This window comes from Parambassis ranga, chromosome 10, assembly GCF_900634625.1.
Source record: "Parambassis ranga chromosome 10, fParRan2.1, whole genome shotgun sequence".
Lineage (NCBI taxonomy): Eukaryota > Metazoa > Chordata > Actinopteri > Ambassidae > Parambassis > Parambassis ranga.
In genome coordinates this window covers 16,835,667-16,861,267 of record NC_041031.1, presented here as the reverse complement: position 1 = coordinate 16,861,267, position 25,601 = coordinate 16,835,667, and the positions used below count along the sequence as shown (strand labels likewise).

General features: G+C 42.9%; 1 protein-coding gene across 5 annotated transcripts in view; it reads right to left on the bottom strand.

Annotated features, from left to right (window-relative positions):
* diaph2 (diaphanous-related formin 2) overlaps positions 1–25,601 on the bottom strand; it is a 327,687-nt gene that overhangs the window by 222,630 nt on the left and 79,456 nt on the right. For all 5 annotated transcript variants that reach the window (XM_028415521.1, XM_028415525.1, XM_028415523.1 and 2 more), the window contains 4 exons: positions 15,245–15,384; positions 1,710–1,784; positions 1,549–1,618; positions 807–943 (listed from right to left, as the gene is read on the bottom strand). In XM_028415521.1, coding sequence (XP_028271322.1) covers positions 807–943; positions 1,549–1,618; positions 1,710–1,784; positions 15,245–15,384 — 422 coding nt within the window. The remainder of the gene's footprint in view (positions 1–806; positions 944–1,548; positions 1,619–1,709; positions 1,785–15,244; positions 15,385–25,601) is intronic.

Here is a 25,601-nt window from a genome sequence, read left to right as displayed (position 1 = left end):
TGCAGAGGTAACTATCCAGCCAAGACTTATTGGATAGCTAAAACTGCAGCCCAATTAACATCATAGATTATAATTGACTAAGAAAAAGTCATTTGAATTGCACTTGATGATGCTTCTTCCACAGAGGGGAACCAGAGGACACAGAGGATTAATATGCTTGAACAAGCAAAGGACGTCTCAATTCGCTGACAAGAATGGAATGTGAAGTTGTTTGCGCTGACTGTCATTGTTTCTGTCATTGTCGTGCTATAAGCAGACATAGGCCTTTCAAGATTACACGCAGTGTTTTCGGCCTTTTTGATTTGGTTGAAAATCAGTAGTTTAAAGGAGAGAATCTGAAAGTTTATATAAAAAAAAAAAAAACTAAGTTTAAATTTGATTTTTTTGTCTAAATATCTTAAATTTTTACATGGTTTAAATATAAGAAAAAGCTATGTAATTTTATTTCTAATATTCAGTAACTTTATTTGTGTAATTTATTTTGTATATTTTATCTTTTTTGATTGATGTATACTATGCTGTGTCTATACATTGCTGCTGCAACAATGAAATTTCCCAGTTTGGGATTTTGTCTCTGAAATACCTGTGGATTTTATCTTTTTTTACAGAGTTTTTGTTTTCTTGAATGTAGGTTTTTTCATCATATTTAACAAGTGCAATTTTATTATTTATTGTCAAAAGCCAAATCTTCAATTTTATGCACTGACTCGTAAACTGAGACAAACTCATTGTCTTGCTTCAAAATCGGTGAATACACCATCTATAATGTACGACTGAGTGTGACAAGTGATTAAACTTCCACTTACATGTTTTCCTCTCCAATAATGCAGAAAGCAGAGAGGATTTTCACGATCTCTGTCATCATGTTGGTTTGTTTGGGGTCAATCGCTCGAGCCAACAGCAACAAGCTCCGTTCATCTCCCAGGATCCTTTGCAGCCCATACTGTGAGACACAGAGGATGTATGACAGAGAAAAGGGCCCATTGGGTATAAATTAATGAGAGCATTTGCATTCATGGAGAACTTTCACTCGGAGTAAAAAATGAATTACACAAAAAAGCTCTAATGTACGTAAATTATAGTTAGCCTTAATTTTCTTTTAAGGAGGGACAACGAGGCCATGGGAGAAAATGGAGAGGATGATGAATTAATTCAATTCAGGACAGGACTATAGGGAAAAATACTTATAGTCTCCAGTACCTTTTAGTCTCCCCACAACTGAAGCAATGGGTTGAGATGACCACGTGTGGGGATTAACTCTAAGAGAAGCAGTATCAATAGTTCATCTATCCTTGAAATGTGTGCCACTTCTGAGAAATGAGCCAGACCTTCCCGAAAAGGATAATTAAAAGATCGGAGACTGTAGGCTGGAAATGGTAAAATTAGCTTCACTTTGCCGTCCCATTATCCCTGGGCTTGTCAGGGGTCCAGATTCAAATCAGGCTTTGAATTCCGGCCACCTTAGCTTTTCTACCATGTTTAATATAAAGGTACTATAATGTAGGAAACATTTATTTATTCGTTGTATTTCTGTCACTTCATACAAACCTTGTTGTTCATGAAAGCTTTCAAGCACTGGATGAGTTTATGCTGGTTCCGTTTATCAATATTCTCTTGCCTGGAAAATCAAACAAGAACAAAAATACAGTCATCTCATGAACAGACTCTGGTGCTGAGGTGAACATGTGATGGCGTATGAGTCAACTCACTGTTTTTTGTCCAGCAGCTTCTCCAGAGCATCCAGAAGAAGGCCGAGACCCTCATGGCCGAAGTTATTAACCCAACTATAAACAAAACACACACACAAACACACAAAATCAAATCACTCAATATTCAGTCATATTTGTTATTGCTCTTGTGGTTCAGTGTAAGCCAATGGTGAATAGCAGAAGGAAGCAAGCACAAACAACATTAGCCTCAGAGGAAATCAGTCACTCAGACTAATATTAGAGGTTTAACACTTAACTGGATAAATTAACTGTTGTTGTGGTTTTTAATTCTTGACAAGGAGTGCTACAAATCAAAAAGCAGCGTGCCCTCTCACTGATACCGAATACAGTCTAAATCAGTTTGGATTTAAATTGTACCCATTTACAAGCAAATGAACACCCATCCGTCTTAACTAGTGTTCCTATCACTAAGCAGTTTGTATCCAACCCCCCCCTGTGAGCTGCTATGTTACTGTGCCAAAAGATTAAGCAATGCAAGAAAGATAACACTGTAATCGATAATGGATCGTGAGAGATAATTGGCTATAAACCACAGCGTATCAGGAGACAGCAAATGATCCAGTGCAGATGAGCCCGTTTGTCTAAGCCAGGAGAAGAAGAGAGGGTGGGAGGGGACAGCGTGGTCACAGCCAGATTATGTCATTAGCATCACTTGTTTTCAGGCCCCTGACTGTCAATAACGCAAAATGCATGGGGTAATTTTCTGACATTAACGGGGGCATAAGTCAATGATTTATCCCGCCTTTTTGACAATGATTTGAAATAATAATGGTTTGAGTATTAAAGCCATTTGTATTGACTCAGTGAGTCAGAAGAGGCCCTCAATTAGGGATGAGATGCATTAGCCGGAGGCAACCAGTGAAGTTGAGGTGAGGCATTTCTTTGATCTGTGACTAAATTAGCACGCACAACAACGCCCCACCTACCGTTACTCAAATTTCATTAGAAGACAAGCAGAGCCAATTTACACGTTATTAATATTTACTGTGGTGTATAATGATGATCTGTTTTCTTAATAAAAACAAAAAAATCAAGATGTTTATAAGTGTCTGTGTTCCAATTTGAATGTTTCCTTCTAGCGTCTGCATTGTACATGCTGAAGGCCATGAAAGAGAACAAACTGGCTCAGTTTACAGGAGAATAACAATGCACAGTTGTATATATTAGTGATACAGAGGTGGTGGTAGGAGTAAATTAAAGGCAACAAAGAAGGAGAGGAGGCGACATGGCTGAGCGGGCACAATTCCTTAGTGATGATGGTAATGTCGGTCAATGGAGAGATGGAACCAATGTTTGTGAAGAGACATTTTGTTCATTACACAGTGAAACTGTGACATGGGCTGTTGTTTAAAAAATACTTTGTCCTCTCCTTTAACACAATATACAGTTTGTGTGTTAAAGGTTATTTTAGGAAACAAGGTGTAAATGCATGATGTGTTGGTTTCATGCTTTAATTAAATTTTGAATAATGTTATTACTTATCTAATCTTATTAGTTAATTTACTAATTATGACTCTGGGCTTACTATTCTTGGATTCTGTTTGTTAAGGCGCTTTCAGGGCTTATGATACTACAGCCAGCTTTAAAATTTAGTTTGGGACTGAAACAGTTTGTTATTTTCAGGGTAAACTGCAAAATATGAGCTGCATTAAACTAAATGAATAATGCATCTGGTTTCACAAGGAGATGAGAGGGGAGAACTTAAAATGATGATATAAGAGGGTGCACTTGATTCTGATGATCCAAACAGACTAAGAGAAATCTGTTATCTTTGGAAATGAGGTTATAGACCAGGGAAACTTGTACTGCTACTGTGCCTAGACCGGATTGATGCAGCAGTCAGGGGGAGCCAAAATTTCACCAAACAATTCATTCACAAAACATGCTTATGAAGCTTTACTAATACATCACTTGTTAAATAAGAATGTAAATTGAAAATTGTGCAACAGATGTTTGTGGAAAGTGTGTACTGTTTTTGGTTTCTCTGTGCAACTGAAACAGGAAAGACAGAAATGAAAGGAGGGACTGGGAGTGTTTGTGCAGTGATTTTTTCATCAAAAATGTATGCCTTGCTGCAGGTTGCAACATAACGTCGTCCTCCTCAAGGTTTTTAAGGCACTAAATGTTTTGAGTCATCCCTACATCCCAGACTGTCCATCATTTTCTGTCCCCTCACGTATACCCTTAGGTCCTCTACAGCTTGCCTTCTAAATGTCCCCAAAGTTACCACAAAGAAAATGAGAGATGGGACTTCTATAGTGTTTGTCCTGAGGCAATGAAACAGTCCCTCTCTGTTCATCAGAAAAACTGCCTCAATGGACAGAATAATATTACTAACACAAATAAACTAGCAGCATAATACTTGTAGAAGTGCAATAAGGTGCTGGAACAGGCTGCTGGCCTGCCCGTCTGTTTCTACACGTCCATCTCTTAAAAAACATAAAACTAAATCAGTTTAAAAGCATTACAAACATTATTATCAGTGGTACGGTAGCTTTGGTCAAACATAAGTTACTTCAACAAGAGATCAACCCTTCCCTGATCAGCCTCTTCTCCTAATGTGGGCATACATCCAAGGATTTCATTAACTTGGGGGAGAACTTGTTCATCTAATATTGATGGCTATAATCCTCTAGTTAAGTGCCACCAAATTGTGTTACTTTCTGCAATCATGTATATTCCTCAGGCAAAATGAAAAATTCATGGTCGGTCTTAGGGAAGCAATTTCTTATTTTAGATATTTTCAGTTATTTCTGCTGTAGTCGTTTTAACTACTATAAAATGTATGCTTAGGCTTTCTCACATTTTTATCCTGTTTCAAAGTAAACAAGATGTTTACTGGCAAGATGTCTCCACTCAAGAGCGGCTACATCGGAGTCAATTCAGTCCATTATGTCGCAGACATTGGTCTGGATTGCTGTACCAAAAAAAACAAAAAACTAAATGTCATGCAGGGACATGACTGCCTGTCAAGAAACATCTGTTTCCCAAAAGAGCAAAAGCCATTTCTGCCTTTTTGACTTTTGCTGCCATAAGATAAAATGTAGTTATGCATGAGAAATTACTGCAGCCATCCATACATCCAGCCAATTTCTATACTGCTTATATTGTCTCCAATCACAGGGGTCTGGAGCACACCCGATTTCATCAGGAGAAGGATACACTCCAGAGAGGTCACAATTCATCACAGGACATGTAGGCAAACACAGGAGGAGAATCCTAAGACCACTGTGCTGTAAGGCACTAGGCCATCACTAGAAGATATGAGTGAGTATATTTTTATCCATATGCTATACTCTAGTGAGCCTGCTTTAAATAAACGCCATGACTATCAATCACCTGCTGGCGCCATCATCCAGACATTTGACACAACGCCTTTCAGACTATATTTCAAGGTCCTTCTCTGAAACACTACAGCACACATGACGTCAATGACATCGGTGGTCTGTTCAATGTCTCAGTCATCAGAACACATGTATGTAGTGTGGCTGTGACTGAGGGCCACACTTCAAAGCAAAGTGTGTAGAGATAGGAACATAAAATGTGTTGAGCATTAAAACCATCTCCTCAGGGAAATGTTCTTGCTTGATGAAAATATTTGTGCATATCGCATTTTACAGTGACTTGGCAGAGGCAGTGAGCAGACACTGTCGCACCCTTTCTGTTAGACTGATCACCGGTCTCATGCTTAGATTGCTTGTGTGTGTATTGATTACAATCTATAGACCAGTTTTATTATTTTATCAGGGATAGGTGGGGAGTTTTGTTACTGAAAGCTCCTGTGCAAGTGTAATATATGTTATATTGTATTACATATCGAGTCGTACAACTGTCCTTCTGTGGGACTACTGACCTATTTGGTGCTACAGAATTCCAAGTCAGGCCTTAAGCACCAAAGAGCAAACAGGTCTGAAGAACACAGCATGAAACCAAGCACCTCCACTGCCTGCTTAGTGATTTACCCTGCCAAACATGGAGCTACATTACACTCTGATCAATTTAATAGCCAGCTTGAAGAACCATAATGTACAGGGCATATCACATGACCGATATTAGATATAAAATATTAAGTATAGTTCATGTTCATTGCATCCTGTGGAATAATTCATTCCATAAATATCTAAGCGCAAAACATTTTATTCAATATTTTAGTTTGTATGTATCTGTTTAAAAACCTCATGTCATTAGCATGTTTGCATCTATACAGTGAACTCTAGCGCACACTTATGTGACAACATATTATGACCCTGTTGGTCCTTCACATTATGCCAAACCAGGCCCAGCCTGCTGAGGAATGGACTCTACAAGACCTCTGAAGGTACCCCATGGTATCTGGCATCAAGGCCTCGGAAGCAGATGGAGCCGCCTGTTACACCGCATCCCCCCCAACACCCTGTTGCCGGATCGAGATTGGTCCCTCTCCAGACCACTGTTAGAAGATGCTCACCACTGCTGTCTGGGAGCAAAACATAAGCCTGGTCTTTAGGGACATGATCCAACCCAGTTGTCTGGCCATAATGTTTTGGCCTTCTCAAAGTCTCTCGGGTCTTTACACCTGTCCATTTTCCACTGGCTGCCACTAGCCGATATGAAAGCCAAGCATGAACTTCTGTGGATGGGTCACCAGGAGAAAGTAAAAGGGCTGTGAAGGTGAAAAAATATCCACGAAAATATACACCATAGTATCATCTCTATGTATCCTTGTCATCAGGCAGTGTTTTTGACGAAGGCTTGGAGCCATAACTCACATTAAATCTACCACAGACAAATAAGAAAGCAGAATAGAGGAGTCAAAGCACACAAGCCACAAAGCATTAGTCCAACAACCCACCGTAAGTATCAGGACGGTAGAAACATTGCTTTTGAAAATTAGTTATATTATTCTAAACAACTCAACATACATTTAGCCCTGTTTTACTACAGCATTACCTGGCTCCCTGCTACTATACTGTTTCCACCACCATTTACTGTAGGTAATACAGTGACTGCGGATAAAACCCTACTTTAATGAACCCCACAATCCCTTTTACAAGCACTGCTGCTACAAATTAATCAGTGTTTTTCACTTCACTTGTAAGAGGTGATGTTTTCTGACATTGGTATAGAATGAACATGTCACACTCACACGTCTCCAAATATGCCCTGCTAATCTGAAAAATGCAATTTCATGATGTAAAACAGTGTGAATGCCTCGCCTGCGCAGTATTTGCAAAACCTTGAAACCTTTCACCCTAATAAAACACACACACTTTTGTTTTGACCAATACTTTCCTTTTTCTGTGTTTTTTCCTGTTGTTTTGTTGACCCTTATTCACAGAAACCTTCACCTCACACAGATGTGAGTTAAATATTAAAGAGATTGTCGATGGAAAAGGTAGAACCAAGAAAAACTGCCAAGGAAAAGCACCAAGTATAATGGACACGCGGTGCATCAAGCATCAAGCATTTATACATACAAATAGAGCCGAAATCACTGACCTGTGCTGTCCCTGAAAGAAAACAACAAGCACCGGATATGTTTAAGTGACTCCAGCTAACATGTGCTCTCTCCATCCATGCTGTCATCCCACTTAGCTGTCCTGATAATATCTCAGGTCTTTTAGCTCCTGCTGGCTGGCACAGTCCTTAAATATAATACATCACTGAGGAGAATATTTAATAGCTGTGTTGACTGTATGAAAAAGCAGTTGTTTTTTTCTGCAGCTTATTTCTGCAGAGGAACCATTAACAGAACCAACTGGGGTGGTACTGTTGTTTGATATTGGTGTTAAAGCAAGCAACAGTCTGAGGACAATATATCTGGAGTCAGCACTCCACAAATGTGATTTGTGGTGTAGCCAAGCAAGCACAGGAACAGGAACAGAGCAGTACTCAAAAAGAGCACTTTGCACTTCTAATGGTATTTGAGTCTCAGCTTGATACCAAAAGGTGGCTTTAACAAAGACTGAGAATCTAGTACATAAATGAATGTGGAACTGAAGGTGCTCGTGTGCATGTGAATATGAAAGGAGCATGAGAGACTGGAAAGTCTCTATCAGAGATAAATCAACTATTAAGCGCTGACAGCTGACAGCACACCATGCTCCCTGGATACTGTGAGATGACCCCCCACAGAGTGCAAAACACTCTTGAAATTTCTAATTATCCCCTGAACAACACTGTGGATTCCTACAACAACCCACACTGAAAGTAGACACAAACCAACAGTACAAGCAGTATTCTGGGCAAATGAGCAAATATTTTACAACCCAGAGTCCATTATTTCTGGCAGTTATAAATCCTCAAGTTACATATAACCCTGGCTGATACTTGTTTTTTTTGTGTGTCACTGTCAATATTACTGGGAAAAAAACTGATAAATAGGACTTTTATAAATAGCATATAAATCAAAGGATGACTGACTACAGTAACAGTGACACACATGTAAGCATGTGAAGCCAAAACAAAGGTGCCAAACTCTGCAGTTCCACTATGAACCACTTGAGGCTCAGTCCCCAAAGACTCCTATGTTAAATGATAATCTTTACAGCAGAAACAGAACCTGCTGCAGAAACTGGAATGGCTCTTGTTTGGCACAATTTAAGTATCAGTTTCAAGGAGGAGACAGAAGTGCAATGGCAAGCACTTGAAAGAACTGAATCTATTTTTAAAGTCATTTTTGCCAGCTTTTAAGCTAGCTGTATTTGCAAAGTGTCAGTGCTCACCTCCCAGTGTGTGCGCCACAACTTGTGCTATTATTTGATATCTGTGAAGGTGAGATGGTAAAACATCAGCACAGGTCTGCAGTTTTCCTAAATTCTGGAGCAGACAGGCTGACTTTTCTTCAGAAAAGTGAATAATTATTTTATTTCTGGGTATCAGAAGCAACTATGAGTCACTTTAAGACTTTTGAACACATTGGATGACAACGTTTTTTGTCTGGAAATTAAAACATATTTTGTGTCATAAATATTCTCAAATTATAAAAACATCAACTGTCCTGTGGTATTTCCATTGCCTAGAAAGCACAGATAATGAGAAATACTAAAAAGGACAATAATTAGAGATTTATATGACATTTATTGCCTACTGTATGTGTGCCGGTTATTTCCTATACTGGAGTGAAATAATTCAACTAAATCAATATAAAATTCAAATCAGATACTCTGAATTATGTATGCATCACTCTGGGGCTGTAACAGATATGGCTATCTTGGAGGTTAACAGATGGTGTCATAAAATGAAATAGGCATCACTCTTAAAATATACTCAGACACTGAGGACATTTATGTCTCCAAAATCATTTTCACTGCCTCTGAGGAAGAAGGGCAAACATCAACTGTGAAGTCAGCCGCAAGGGTAAAAACTAGTAACTTAGCTCGTTTCTGACTGCTTGTCACGTCCGGTAACATTCATGCCACATTTAGCAGTCAAATAAAACTCCTTTACTGTTCTAAAACAAGAGTGACTGTCGCATCCTCAAAGACAAAATGAATCCGCTAATGAATGAAAATTTATTCTGAAAAGAAAAATAAAGATTAGACAAGTCTTACCTTACAGAGCTCTACTAAGCATTTATGTAATTTCCAAATGTTTTAATAGTGTTTCTCCTTGACAAATGATAAAGCACATTTTGAGTTTTGGAGAGTGGTTGAGAGTGGAAGTAATAACACTAGAGAGATGCTCACAGCAAAGAAAATTATCACGCTGAAAAGCCTCCACTTCTAGTGTGTTTTTTATTTATTTTTTTGGCTGTGAAACAGTCACAACTTATTTTGCGGCTCTAACATGTTCAGTTTTTGGGTAACTTGTATATTCTCCGCCTTCCATCCTCATCCTTTCCTGGAGGATGGTAATGCTTGATCGTGATGGCAGGGAATTAAATTGCTAGACTCTTTCCCCCTTATTCTACAAAGTGATGGGAAGAAAAGAAATGGTGCTTGATCCAGGAAGTTCAAAAGCATCAGCCTGCCGTGTGTCCTGAGGTAGCTCCCTCTTATGAACTGCACTGAGGACACCTGTTTTTTAATGATATATTTAAAAAAAAAAAAATCAAACTGACATGAAGTCTGATTAAGATTACAAAAGCTCTATCCAGGAAAGTGAATATAGAAGATCAATTATAGATGATTCACTGCAGTATTCCCACATCAAAAATGACAGACATGAAACGGTTATTAATCTCTGTGAACGATCCATGTGTGCCTGACAGAGCCGCTTCATTGATGTCTACTATATCGCAACCCTCGTACAAGTATCATTCATTAGTGTATTGTTAACTCATTGCTGTTGAGCTGAAAGCCGCTATTCACACTTTGTGCCTGTGCCAGACAAGATTTTTGGCCTAAGCTGCTAAGAGGGTACGCACAACCTGTGAGACATTTAGATGCTCATATTTGTTCCACAACAGCAGAAGGACAGATGGATATGCTCCTTTGTGCTGGTGTTAATTGGCTGCTGTACACAGAGGAGGCCAAGGAGGAAGTCGGGTATATGAGAGCGCCAGTTAGTGCTACTACTTTTAAAACTTTAATGCCAAGGGAGTGGCATGTTTGACAAATTTATAATTGTCTGGGTTTTTACTGTACCAGCTCTTCCCACACATGTAAAATGTATTAATGAAGAACATTAATACATTGTTTAAACTTATAAATATAAATACACTATGGTAACTAGGGATGTCCTGATTGCCTTTGGTGCGAGCGGTCCTGGGTTTGAGACCTCGATAAGCCGCTGCGTGTGTGAAATGTCTTAGCTTGGGAAGGCTGAAGCATTTAAAGTTGGCGGCAATGCATGGTGGGCAGTTTGGCGAAGCAGAGCACATGTGCAAATCCACAGTTTTGCTTGCAATAACAGGCAAAGTCATTGCAGTATCATTTATGTGGCGCAAAGGTGCAGGATTACACAAATGACTGCAACGAGTGACTTGCTATTTGCCTTTGTAGAGAACCCTAAAAGTATCAGATCGGGACTCGGTATCGGCAGATACTCAAAATCAAATGATTTGGACTCGGACTCAAGGGCAAAAAAAAAACCTGATTGGGACATCTCTAATAGTAACTGAACTAAAAATTGTTTTACCCCTTTACACTAAAATCATGTAAATCACTGTAGTTTCTTAGTAAACAATAGAAATCAGCGTTGAAGCCTTCATTCTCTTCTTCTTCAAATTCAATGCCAACTGAACGATGTTTGTGTGCTGCTTCAACAGAGACTGTAGTAATCTGATGCTGAGATGGCAAATTGCTGATGGAAGTGTCCTAGTGTTTCTAGCTCTACAGATTGGCCCTTGGGGACAACAAGAAACCCTGACTGTTTCAGAGTCATTTGACCCAGGAATGACTGCAGACTATCCATTCCAACTAAAAAAAGATAAGATTTTAGTGGATATTAGTGTGCAGAATAAGGGCTAATAAAAGAGGAAATTGGGGAATCTTAATTCTTTGAGAGCACCACCTCTGTACTTGGCAAAAATTATCAGTGAGTCTCAGTGCATTGTTAAATGCTTTATCATACTGAGTGTTAGGACTGACAGTCGACAGGACAGGCGACTTAATGTCAGCAGGCCTAGTAACTCCACCGCTCGTAAAAAGCCTATTACTACCGGTCCATGTACACCTCAGTGCTCAGCTACACGCATTCAACTGAGAAAAGCTGGTGAGTCTGATTCAGACACCCTGTGCGGCAGAGCAGCAAGATCATCACAACAACCTACACCTTGAGTATACAGACACAGAGAGAAACTCTAGTGTCAGCAAAAGTTCCGCCTCCGCAAAAAGACCCCACAAGAAAATGCTCAGGAGAAAATGTCTGACTTGTACAGTGAATATTTCAGATAATAAAAAGTAAGGAGCCCAGTTCAATTTCACTTTAAATATGTCTTAGGGATCTGAGACCTAGAAGGTCTAATATGGAAATCACTGCTGGGTTTTGACAGAATCATAGTGTAATGTGGAGGGCTAAACACTAGGAACTGAAGAAAGCCAGAGAAGCAGACGTATACTCTAGTGTCAAAAACTGCTAAAACCTCTCGCCTGCTTTTTATATTAAAGAGTCTATTAATGTAGCAGCAGCTGGGTTAGATCACTGGGAGCTTTACTCTGTTACTTAGAATAATAACAACAAATATAAGTAGGCTATGCCAGGTCATGCGAAAAAAAAAAAAAAAAGATTTTTGTTTTTTACATTACAAGGAATATTGTTTGCTTATTTGGATATTAAATTTATTCATACATTTGAATGGATATTAATATTGTTCCCTTGTGTGCAAAACAGAGGAAGAAGCTGTGAAATGAGTAAGAAAAGATGGTTGGTCTGAAACATCCCAGGATTTCTCCCTCACAAAATGAGAATAAGAGGGTTGTAATTTTCTGTAACTTGGCATCTCACATCATGTCAGTGGATTAAGAAATTAATGAGAAGTGGCTAGTCAATCTGACACTTCTAAATTAAGAAGCGAGTATCCAAATGACAAAATTAAAAGGGTAGAATGAAGCAGAGGATAAATAATTGGCTGGGGGAAATTCTGACAGAAAGAGAAGTGGAAAACATGGCAGCTGAGGAGAAGAGAGTGGAAACAGAGAAGGCAGCGGATGCTCCAGGCAATGCCATCTGTGGGTGGATCTGCAAAGGCTGCATGCCACACACCTGTGTGGGACTGCCTGGGAGATAAGGCCCACAGCACAATGGCCCTGTGGCCACCTGTGCTGCCAAACAGGTGCGCAGCCCAGCCAATTAAACTATTAGACAAACACAGGCCTCTGGGAGCAAATTAGAAGGCTGCCCAAACACCAGAGGAAAAACAAAAAGCAGTGGTAAGCACTCACTGTGAAGAACAACAACACTTTGATGGTGAGACTTTCATTCCACCACACAGTATTAAGTTTTATGTTAAATGAAGCAAACTGCTGAGTTTGATTTAAAAATCACACCAATTATAAATAAAAGTCCAGACCACAAGTTGGTTTTTTGTATATGCAGTAATGAAGGAAAAAAGAAGTTTGTATTTATCAAAATGGCATTAATCTTCCTCAAGTTACATAAACAGAAACAATTAAAAAGGAGACAGCGAGTGTGGGCTTTATATAAGAAATCACCCCACATCAAGATTATTGATCATGTAATCTATTGCTTCAGAATCGACAGGCTCATATCTTAAAGTCTGATGGAAAACACATGAAAAGCGAGACACAACAGAGGTGGCCTAAATCCAAAGATTGAAACCGCAAACCTCCCAAGTACAAACTGAGCATGAGACAGTCCCTCAGAGCCGGTCCTGGCGTGCGGTCACACAAGATATGGTTTTAGTTTTTCTGTTTATTGCACTTTCTATGAGGTTCACTGATACACAGATACACAGTCTTTGAAGTGAGGATTGTGGATATCCTTTTAGATTTCAGAAAGAAGCAGCAATGCCGCCCTACACTTCACATCAATATAGTGCTTGGTTTATAGAAGATTGTACATTATAACACAAATCAAACAACAAATATAATAAGACTTTTCAGAAAACTTTCAGCTTATCATAATTCTGAGGTTTGACTAAAAATAACCATGGATGTATTGCTTTTAGATCGACTTCACAGTAAATTCCAGTATATCATAATATACCGATATACCGTACAAAGGTTACATTAACATAGTGGAGTCAAATGTAGACTCCTGGTGTGTTGTGATCCATAACAATTAAGCACATTCATATTAATAAGAAGTAACCTTCTCCATGCTTCAAGAAAATAATCAGTCCCTTTACCCCAGGAGAGAAATGATAAGAGGCGTAAAGAGGAGCAGGGGACCGGTGTTAGTCAACACTAACAGTCCTCCTCGGCACACACACACACACCCGAAGGTGACTCCCTGGATGGGCCTAGCCATCCGTGGGAGGCAACTCCTTCATAAACTGTAGGTCCCTCAAAGCTGGTCAAAGGTTTAGCCATTTAAAAACACCCACAGGGCAAGCCTGGCCTCAGCTGGACCCCCTCAGCACCAGTTGGCCTTTCTGAGTGGAAAGGCTGACTTGACTCCCCACAGCTTGCTGGAGATTTTGGACACTGATCTCTCCCATTACTCAAGGGATAATTATTTAGCTATTCATTTATGCCATATCACATGCTATACATGAATATAATATATAATGTGCATTTGTGATCAGCACATCATCTGGCTGTATTGACTGTATTATGTTCCAAACTAATATCTTTAAACAGGGATTTAACATGTCAGATAAAACAGACCCTTTCTTTCTATGAATAGCATCCCCCATAATAAAGGAGTAAAAGGATTGCTTAATGTGTATCATTTTATCAATAGCTTAAAACTCTGCAGTCTTTATTTGCAAACTGGTTCTTGCAGAGATGGAGCAGTAATGCTGGTATAACCTAACAGATCAAATCAAGCCTTCTCTGAGGCTATGCTGGCAGGTCCTTTCTCTGCAGGCAAGGTCAACATAAAAATGTATTCCACTTATCCAATGACCATTTAATATGCACCGCTCAGTGGTTCACATTAAGAAACATCTCCTCAACAGTGGGCTGGTAAATAATTTAGATGGTCTGCTGTCACTAAGGGTTCTGTTGCACTAATGGGATGAAATTAAAATTGAAGATTTGGTTTGCAGGACAGAAGGCAGAGAATGTGGATAACAAGTAGAGACAAGGCTAGAAAATCAGTGAGGCCTCGTAATAAATGACTCAAGAAAGCCAGGCAGAGCTCAGAAGAGAATGGGATTTGTTTAAATAAGTTTTTAGTAGAATAAATAAAAGGAGCATTTTAGTTTAGTTAGTTTTAGTTTCCCTTCTATTACAGACTTGACATTATTTGTATGATTTGCCAAAACAAATGCATGAACATAATCCATTTATGCACATATCCAAGGCATTGATTTTATATGCTTTCATCTTTAAACTCTTTAGATTCATTTTTACTTTACACAGTTAAAAATGTGTATCATACACCTTGTGTTGTCCGTCTGCTTTAACGCTCAGTGTGACTGTTGTGATTTTTCTGTACTTGCCAGTGAACACTAAAGACATTTTCAGTATGTTCGGGAAGACTGACGCCACAGTTTCAGTTTTTTTTTTTTTAGATCAATGTCAAGTATATCCTTACTATTCCTTTGATCATTTGATCCCTCTATGGAATATCATACTTTTTTTTTCCTAAGCTTTCAAAATACTTTTTGTTAAACACAAAATTAAGTGTCAATCATCACTGCTGAGTTTATGTAGTATTTTTTTAACTGTGTATGTCTGCTGTATGTACAAATATGTGGTACTAGCAATGCTAAAAGAGAAGCCTAACTAAAAAAGTAACAAAGATATGTATTTTTACATGTACTTTATATCAAAACAGATCGGCTCATTATGTTGTGAGGAAGAAAAGAAAAAAAAAATCAGTGTGCTTTCTTCTGATTTTCGACCTAATCAGTGTGCACAGAACAAGAAGCATTCAAAAAAAAAGTTTGTACTTTAAAAAAGAAACTTCCTCCGGCACAAGGAACATTTTGCAGTTAGTGAAAATAAGCTTCAGTTACTAACCTGACAGGGTTACTGGTAAGAGAGACTCTGAGGGATTCCAGGCAATTGAGCAGCTTCTCTTCTGTGATCCCAGATCGCAGTTCGTGGACATATTCTTGGGATGACAGAGTACACTCATGCTTGCTGTTCCTTAGTCCACCCTGTGAAGAAATATCAGCAGGACAGTTATTAGACAGGAAATTCTTACCTTGGTGACTTATAGAAATGCACAATGCATGTATGATTTAATTCAGTTTGATATAAAATCCATCATCACTGCAACAAAGAGTGTGCATAGTTTGGTTAATACTTGCTTTAAAATAATGGATTCTTACAGTGGTGATAATAATATAAAACCAACTGTACTGTTTGTTTTCCTCAGCCAATGCTGTAATGGTGGACTACGATCAGAGAAAAACAAACACTGGCTCTATGCGCAATCGGTGGCAGCTCCTGCTTGAAGTAAATGGATTCTTGTGTATAATCTCCACAGGGATATGTTGCTACACTGTGCTTACACAGTACTACTTCCTATTGGCAGCAATACACACACTTCCAGCACATTTACACTCGCTCTGCATTACACCGTGGACTTTACTATATATCCAGCGGATACTGTTTGTTTGACAGTAATGAATGTAAAAGCACTGCACTTTGATTCAATTTACAACATCAAATTCACTTTGATTACAAGATGTGCTAATTGTCAATTGTTTACTGTTAAACCGACCTACATTTGAGGTGGTGGTTTAGGCAAGGTAATGCACAAAAAAAATAAGTAAAACATGCTGCAAAAAACAGCACCACATGTGCTTGAACCTGCTAGTCAAAATCATCGTTACTGTGTTCAACCCAGGACTGCCGGTTCCCCACAAAGTGAGCTGTGCTAATAGGCAGTTTGGGAAGTAATAAGCTAGCTCATTTATCTGGAGAAAAGAGACGCCTGCTGCTCTCCTGCAATGCACAGTCAAGATGAAAGAACCATTTTTTGAGGCAGTCTAAGAACAGCAAGCTGCCAATAATTACGTGCTTTCAGTGTAAGCTGAGCTCATCGTCTGATTGGTTCAATAAAGACATAACACGTAAGTATTTACTTGGTAAAAGATGACGTAAAATGACAAATCCTATATGAAATCATATTGAATTATTCACTACATTCAGTACAATGAACCACAGTCTGATGCTATTCCGGATGAAAGATTTAATTTCTTCAGTCTTATGTTATTTTTTCACACAGACAAACCATTATGTTTCAGACATTATTCTCCATCATAGTCATAAAAGGAAATCTACTCCGATACATTATTTTTCTTGAGGAAAAAAAACCCTAGAGACCCTAGAGGTCGATTTTTGCAATAAATCCCTTTCAGTCCCTTTCTTATCCGTGTGAACACTTACATGATTCATCTTTTTCTCTCTCACCATTGGCTGGATGTAGAAGAGGCAGCCTGGTTTAGCTTTTATCTGACTGAAAACAGTTATTAGGCCAAGGGGGAGATAAAAACTCTCCTCATTACAATCTAGATTTTGCAAATGCTATGTTACCAACCACAGGACTGTGTCACACACGCCTGCCCACCACGATTTCACATTCTTTCTCTGTACTGGCAGGGGTATTTCTATGGGAAATTAATAAGATGTGAAATGTAGAGAATATGTGAAATGTCAATTTGAAGGATAAGAAAAAAAACACAGATAGTGCAAACACTTAACACAACCCCGGGGTGCGTTGTAGGATGTGTTTGAGCTAAATTTTAAGGTTGAATATAGAGTTGAGTATATAGAGTGGCATAAAAGTCTCTTTAGGGTTTGTATCGCAATAGCACTTTTCAACCTGTTGAAAATTCTGTGCTGTTAATTCTTTATTCTTTTCAAATCACTTCTCAACAGAAGGTTTGTGTCATTTGTGTTTGAATTAAAAGAATAAAGAATACACAATTTTACTCTTTAGCCTTGAAATTGTGTAGTTCTCTATTTTATCAACTTTTAAAATAAGACAGGTACATTTACAAAAAGCATTGTGGACCAATCTTACATTATGAAAATCAGTTAACTGAAGTATAACAAAGTTCTTCAGACGCAGCAGCTAGATGCCCTTCAAAGCAGACCACAGAGATTCCAAGTTATAACTTTAAGACACAATAACTGTTAGACAACCTTATCTCTCTCTGTTGTGTTAGTCAAGGCTCTATCTGTCCGAATAGTAACCGAGGCAAGTGGACTTCAGTCCTTTGCTGGCCAAGGACACACAGCAACAACACAGAAGTAGTCACTAATTCAAAAAACTTTTCACAGAATAGGCATGAGACATCATCCCCAATTGAGAAGAAGGCTGAAGCTGCACAAGTCATTACACAGCAGGGCTGCTACTCTCTGGACAGCAACCTGCAAAACCTAAAGGGACCCAGGCCATTTAACCAGCTAAGGACACTTCTTCAACAATCTCCGATTCAGTAATGTGAGGAATGCGTTGCTGACAAATTTAGTAGTGTTTGAAATGTTTTCAAAGGAAAAAAAGGGTCAAAATCAACCGTGAGTGCAGAAAGTTTAGATAAAGTGCACACTTCATGGCTTTCTCAGGAGAGAAAAAGCCTGATTTACACAATATGCAGACTACTGGTAAGTGAAGTGAAGGTGAAGTATGTGGAAGCTCTACAAAAAACAACAGTAGTTGAACAGTAGTAGAACAGTAGCAAATACTCCACTTAAGCTGTGTATCCTCATTCAAACTCCCAGCTAACTCTCAACAAGTAGACAATACCTCAGTCCAAAGATCTTCACTTCTAAACCCTCATTGACAATGAAGGCTTTCAGTAATAAAGTGATCTGGAGGTTATGGCTATAACCATGGTTCTCTGATTAGCATGAGTGAGTGTCTCACTATGGGAGAACGCCCCCTGCGTGATCCCGACAGAAGCTTTAATTACACTACACCAGCCCTTGGGGCTGGTATCAGTGACGTCTATGTCAGGAGGGACCGCCCTCCTCCTATATAATAGGCTGACATAGCTTCAGTCGCCATTCAAACAAGCTCACCTCTTCCTCGCTTCCATAGCAAGGAGGGTGGTCTGGTGAGACACTCACTCATGCTAATCAGAGAACCATGGTTATAGCCATAACCTCCAGTTCTCTTTCATAGCATTCGTTTCGTGTCTCACTATGGGAGAAATACTGACTCCCGGATTGCCAGACATGCCTGTAAAAATGACAACTGTCCCAGAGGGGCCTCACGAAGAGTGGGTTGTACCCCGTGAAAACCCTACCCCAAGAACTGAATGTGCCAGGGTTGGAACTGTAACATCCAACTTGTAAAACCTAGCAAAAGTGTGGGGTGAAGCCCAACTTGCAGCTGCACAAATTTCCTGGGCTGAAACCCCCTTAAAGAGAGCCCAGGAAGCAGCAAGGCCCCTAGTGGAGTGCGCACGCAGACCAGCAGGAGGCGGAAGACCTTTGGTCGTGTAAGCCAGAGCAATAGCCTCCACAATCCAGTGGGAAAGCCGCTGTTTTGAGACTGGCTTGCCCACACATGGCTTAGCCCAGGACACAAACAACTGGTCACTCTGCCTAACACCCTGAGTCCTGTCCAGATAGGTCCTTAGTGCACGGACCGGACACAGCGTATGCAGACGCCGATGCTCCTCAGAGGAGTAAGGCGGTGGATAAAAAGCAACCAGCTCTATTGGGGAGAGAGACCCAACCACCTTTGGGATAAAGGCTGGGTTAGGCTGCATACTGACCCTCTCGCCCCCTGGTGAAAAATGGGTACAAGCCTCGTGCACAGACAGGGCATGAACCTCACCGACGCGCTTAGCCGAGGCCAAGGCCAGGAGCAGCGCTGTCTTAAGAGATACCACCTTCAAGTCCACCTGATCCAGTGGTTCAAAAGGTGGACCAGAAAGAGCATCCAGCACCGTGGGCAGGTCCCATGACGGCGTAAGAGACCTAGATACCGGCAATTTACGTCGTGCACCTTTCATGAACTGACACACCAGAGGGTGTCGACCCACAGATTTACCATCAAAACCAACATGGCAAGCAGAGATTGCCGCCAGGTACACCTTGATGGTTGAAAAAGATTTTTCCTTCTCAATGAGGTCCTGCAGAAAGGATAAAATCACCCCCACAGAACACTGAAAAGGAATGGCCTGGGACTCCGAGCACCAGCTCTCAAACACTTGCCACTTAAGCCCATACAACTTCCTAGTCGATGAGGCCCTAGCACATTGAATAGTCTCAATGACACTGTTTGGGAGTCCTGTTGAGTTCAGGTTAAACCACTCACGGGCCAGGCCCACAGAGCCAGCCTCTCTGGGTGAGGGTGAAATATTTCCCCTCGTGCCTGGGATAGCAGGTCCCTGCGTAATGGCAGCTGCCAAGGCGTGCCCGCCAGAAGCTGGTAAATCTCCGCCATCCAGTGTTTCGCTGGCCAGTGCGGAGCCACCAGGATTACGACCAGCCCCTTCTCCCTCACTCTAGCCAGAGTTGGAGGGATGAGAGCCACTGGGGGAAAAGCATACAGGAGAGCACGTGGCCACTCGTGTGCCAGTGCATCGATCCCCAGCGGAGCCACTCGGTCGTGCAGGGAGAAGAACAGCGGACACTGGGCATTCTCCGCTGACGCATAAAGGTCCACTGCCGCCCGTCCATACCGCAGCCAAATCTGCTTCACCACTTCTGGGTGAAGTCTCCAGTCTGCATATAGAGGGATCCCCCTGGAGAGTAGGTCCGCCCCGCAATTCAGTACGCCTGGAACATGAGTCGCTCTCAGTGACTGAAAGTGCACATTGCTCCAGACTATCAGTCTGTGTGCCAGCGCATGCAACCGCAGAGATCTCAAGCCTCCCTGCCTGTTGATGTAGGCTACCACGGTGGAGTTGTCTGTCCTCACTAGGACATGGTGTCCCCGCAGCCAGGGGAGGAAATGTTTTAGAGCCAAATGAACAGCAATCAGCTCCAGACAGTTTATGTGGGTGAAGCGCATGTGAGGGCCCCACTTCCCGTTCACTGTCCTCCCTTCGTGTGTAGCACCCCAGCCTGTGAGAGAGGCATCTGTAGAGATCACCTTCCTGGCCGAAACAGTTCCCATGGTAGCCCCCTGGGTCAGAAACCCTGGGCTCTTCCACTGGCGCAGAGCCAGTGAGCAGTCCACAGAAACCCTCACCCGTCGATGACCATCTCGGAGAGGATCTAGGCCAAGGGAGGCTACCCAACGCTGAGGCCCTCTCATGTACAGGCGTCCCAGGGGTATCACCACCACAGACGAGGCCATCAGGCCTAACAGCCTCTGACACTGTCTGAGTGTGACTGTGTTGCCCCTGTGAAACAGTGCAAGGCATCCTTTCATTGCCACCACCCTGTCCTGAGACAGGAAAACTCTGCCTTGGAGAGAGTCCAAAGTCAGGCCTATGAAGGTGATGCACTGAGAAGGTGTCAACATGCTTTTTTCCATATTCAGGCGAAACCCCAAACTCACCAGATGTTCCCTGAGAACATCTGTATGGTGGGCCGCCTCTCGGGGTGTAGAGGCTGCGACAAGCCAGTCGTCTATGTAAGTGGCCACGCGGATGCCTCTCTCCCTGAGTGGGGCTACAGCTGCCTCTGTGCATTTCACAAACACTCTGGGACTCAATGACAGGCCGAACGGCAGCACCATGAACTCGTATGCTGTCCCTCGGAAGGCAAACCTGGGAAACTTCCAGTGTGGAGGATACACTGGAATGTGGAAATATGCATCCCTCAGGTCGACAGATGTGAACCAATCGCCTGCCCGCACGAAACGCAGCAGAGAGGCGTGTGTCAGCATCCTGAATTTGTATTTCCTTAAATAGTGGTTCAGGGCTCTGAGGTCCAGGATGGCCCTCATCCCCTGCCCCCCCTTTTTTGGAACCAGGAAATACCTCGAGTAGAACCCGCTGTGGGCCTCCTCGGGCGGGACAACTCTTATTGCTCCTTTCTCCCTCAGAGTGGAAATTTCCTCTAGGAGAATGTTTGCGGATTCTCCCTGAGCATGAGAAAAAATCATCCCTTTGAAATGAGGTGGAACGGCTCTGAATTGAAGTCTGTAACCCTTCTGAACGGTTCTCAACACCCATTCTGACCGTGTGCAGGCCGCCCAATTCTCTGTGTGCAGAGAAAGCGGGCTGACCGGCAACTCTGTCATATGTGGTACGTTGGCGCCCTCTTGAGGTCGAGGTGCGTAACACCCAACGCCCATCCGCCCCGGTGACTCCTGCCTGCTGCATGGAGGTGCCCGGGCGGACCGCGTCACAGCCGCGGGGATGTTGGTCCCCGCGGGCTGTGTTATAGCAGAGAAGATAGTTGTGTGTCTTAACATATCTTTTTTCTGCATTTTTTTCATAGTCATAGTCAACAGCGCCCTCGGCTCTCTGCCTGGATGCGCATTGGACTGTTTTATTACAGAGTGCAAGACAGAAGTGCTTGTGCAACACTGAGAATGCTGTCTGTGTTTGTTGGGCACTCGAACGTGAACACCGGCCCAAGTGCTGCACTCTATGCGGGCAACGTCCCGCAGAACCCGCTCTGGAACTGAGCTGGAGAAGGGCAGGGCGACCCGTTGGGGGGGCAGCCTGGGTCGGCCCTCCACCTGGGGAGAAGCGGTCAGGCCTGCCGCTTCCTCTTCCTCACCGTCGCGGTAGCGGGTTGAGGTGGTGGAGCGGCTTGCCGAGCATGGGGAGACTGCTTCCTAGCCCATGGGTTGCCGGCGCTTTTAGGGGCTGGAGGGGCTGCCTGCGTCTTGGACACCTTGGGGATCCGATAAGCAGGAGCCGGGTGAGAGACAGCCTGAGCATATGACTGACGCGAAGTGCCGGGAGTAACAGGTGGAGCCCTCCTCGGCAGGCAAAGTTTCAGCGCCTCATCATCTCTCTTTTTCTCCTCACATCTCTTCTGCATGGAGGCAACAGCCGAGCCGAAGAGCCCATGAGGGACGACCGGAGTGTCGAGGAGCTCCTCTTTCTCCTTAGTCGTGAGGTTGGTGAGCCCCAGCCAGCGCGCTCTCTCTTGCAGGACCATAAGACCCATGGCTCTTCCCGTGGCTTGGATAGCTACCTTGTGGAGGCGATGGACGTGGTCCGTAATGACGCAGATTTCTTCCCACAGGGAGTTATCTGGTTTAGCCGTCATGTCCTCCTCTAATTCCGCCTGGTAGGCCGTCAGGATAGAGGAGGCGTTGAGAGCTCTGGCCGACAGAGCCGCCGCCTTATAACACTTGTCAGTGAGGCTGGACTGAAAGCGGTCTGTCTTGGAGGGAAAAGATGAAACCGAGGAGGACAGGGACGTCTTCGGGTGAAGGTGTGTCGCTACCAGCGGCTCAATGGGAGGTATTTGGCGGATGCCGTTAGCCTCCATCCCCTCGCAATCCAACAGGGAGCTCCCCGAGATGGGGTGTTTCTCGCTGTATGGTTTAGCTTTCCACGTAGCCGCTATCTCATCAAGCAGCTCTGGGAAAATTGGCAGCACTTGTTTCCCCGTCTTCTTTGCTTTGGGCAGCTTCTTGCCATCAAAGCGAGACCTGACTTCCTCGGCTTGAACCGTGGGCCACGGGATGTTGAGCCTTACAGCGGCACGTTTGCACATGTCCTGCATGTCGAGATCCAGGGGAGAAAGCACCGAAGGGATTTCTCCCATCGCGACGCCCGGCTTTGCAGCCCCGCCGGTGACGCTGAAGTTAGTTTCTTCTTCGTCACCGTCTGATAACAGGAGCTCGGAGTCGGCAGACTCTCCCTCCTCGTCATCAGCGTCTCGTCTCGGGTCGACACGGATAAGGCTCTCCCATCCCTCCTCTGACGGGAAACAGGAGTCTGCAGTCTGGTTAACTGCGTCTGCCCAACTCAGCCTGGGCGGCAGCGCTTCAGCCGCCCCACCCGACATATCCACCCCGCCTTGCGGCGAGGCTGTCTCCGACAGCAGTGGGTCACCGCCGGACAAACTAGCCTGGCGAGCTAGCCGTCGGCGGAGCAACTTGCGTGGGAAAGCAGCGCAGTGGATACAATCGTCCGTGGAGGACATAGCCGCCTGCGCGTGAGGTACGCCCAGACATGCTGCACACACGGGGTGAGTGTCCCAGCTAGACATTTTATTGCCGCAGGGGCAAAGCTTTGGGCTTTTCCCGACTTCAGCGGGGTTGTTAGCCGTGGCCATGACTAGCATAGGGTTCAAGGGCGCTAGCGTTAGCTTGTGCAGCTACTGGTTGTGTTCAGGGAAATATGGCTATTTTCCTGGCTAGCCTGTGATGAGGTATCGCTACCTGCTGTGGGTATTATTAGCGTGAGCTGTATAGTGGTATTGCTACCTACAGACGATGCTAACGCACCCGCTGTTAGCAGAAGTATCGCTACTTCGGCTGTGACAAGTATTGCTACTTGAGGCAAGAGTATTTCTACTTTCACCGATAGCGTGGAATAGTATTTCTACTATTCTTCAGCTGTGAAGCAACCGTGTCGTGTGGGACCAAGCGCCCGGTGACCGAGTTTTCACTCGAATCAGTGGGCAGTTTAGCTAGGCACCCAGTAACACAGTTGTCATCAGGCTTCTGTGAGAAGCGAGAAGAGGTGTTTGAATGGCGACTGAAGCTATGTCAGCCTATTATATAGGAGGAGGGCGGTCCCTCCTGACATAGACGTCACTGATACCAGCCCCAAGGGCTGGTGTAGTGTAATTAAAGCTTCTGTCGGGATCACGCAGGGGGCGTTCTCCCATAGTGAGACACGAAACGAATGCTATGAAAGAGAACCACACAATTACACCCAAATACTATAGCATATATAAAGCCTGTGTTTGTGTTTTTAACAGCTACAGCATAAATGGCATTTATTTTTTTCAGAAAATCCTCAAGGTCCACAGCCCCCCGCCCCGAAACAAACACTGTGTGTGTGTGTGTGTGTGTGTGCGTGTTTGTGTGTACATCAGAGTTGATTGCTGCCATCACAGCAGTCAAATCACCAAATCTGTCAAACACACTGTCTGCAGTGGATCAGCTTAGACAACAAAAGCTAAAGCAGCTTTGTCATGACAGCAGAGAAGTGATACAGCAGAGCAGAACCTTTCTGAATAAAGCTTTAAAAATAATGGAAGGAGAGGTGTATTAAAGGCAATATGTCTGAAAACCATTCACCTGCTATTTAGACGAAGCTTGTCTTTGGTACTGCTAGATTTATTTCTTTTTGATCAAAAACAGCTAGTACACTGACAAAACTTCAGTATTAAACTTTACTTGTGTATTTTTAATTTTATTTTATATTTTTGGTTTTTAATTAAAAATGTTGACCCATTAATAGCCAGATACATGTGTGCAGTAACACAGTTTCAATGTAAAAATGCTGCTTGTGTTATTGCAATTTCCTCTTTGGAAATGTCTAGTTATATGACTGCATTTTCACTCCTTTCTCAGTGATATGCAGTGAGAGGCAAATAGATCACCCACTTTTTATTTATCTTTTTACCTCTCAGTGGTTCCCAGCAGGCATACCACTATGTCCAGAAAAGCTAGAGCTCTGGTTTCACCACATGCTCTGACCTCTGGAAACCAAAGACACTGACCATAAACTGCTTTTTCATGACCCTAGCTCAAATCAATAGAATCCTTTGGGATAATATCAACATTACACCACCATACTGGCAGCAGAGAAACAATCTGAGGAGCCAGAGGAGGGATTACCCACTGGCCACTGGGTAATAGAGTTTTTCCCCGTCAGGCTCACAAAAATGGTCAACAGAAGAAAATGGCCAAAAAAAGGACCCTGGAGGATGGGAGGAAAAGGAAATGGAGGGGTGGGAGAGAAAGATGTTTGGGGTGCAGTGGTAAGACGTAAAAAGTGAAAGAAGCATAGTGCGAGGATGAGAAAATGTAAAGAATAGATACAAAAAGAATGTGAGGGAGGAAAGGCAGGGCGAAGAGATAGAACATCAGGAGACACTGCAACCGCAACAGCAGAGGACAGACACAGCCTTTTGACCACAGCCTAGAGCCTCATCTCCTGCCGCTTATTGAATCCCCTATTTGTCGATAATGGTATTTCCTGCCAAAGCAAATAGTGCTGGGAGCAATTACTTCAGTGAGCCTGTCAATTTCATTTTGGGGGGTTACGGGAGCATTGAGGCTGATTCCCTCTTCCTCTATCACCTCTGTCTCCCTTTCTGTATGCCATAGGGAATGGCAGAGTGCCGTGCCTTCCATCCAGGGCAGGGCAGGGAGACAATGCCAAGGCGGCTGCACCTCCACATGTCATCTTCACCTGTAATGAGCCTATAACAAGCTGGCAGCTTCCTCAGTGCCCAGTGCTCGGTACACTGAAAGTAGACTGATAGATACATTATTCAGCTTCCTTGTCAGCTTACGGGAAAACCACATGAGGAGTAA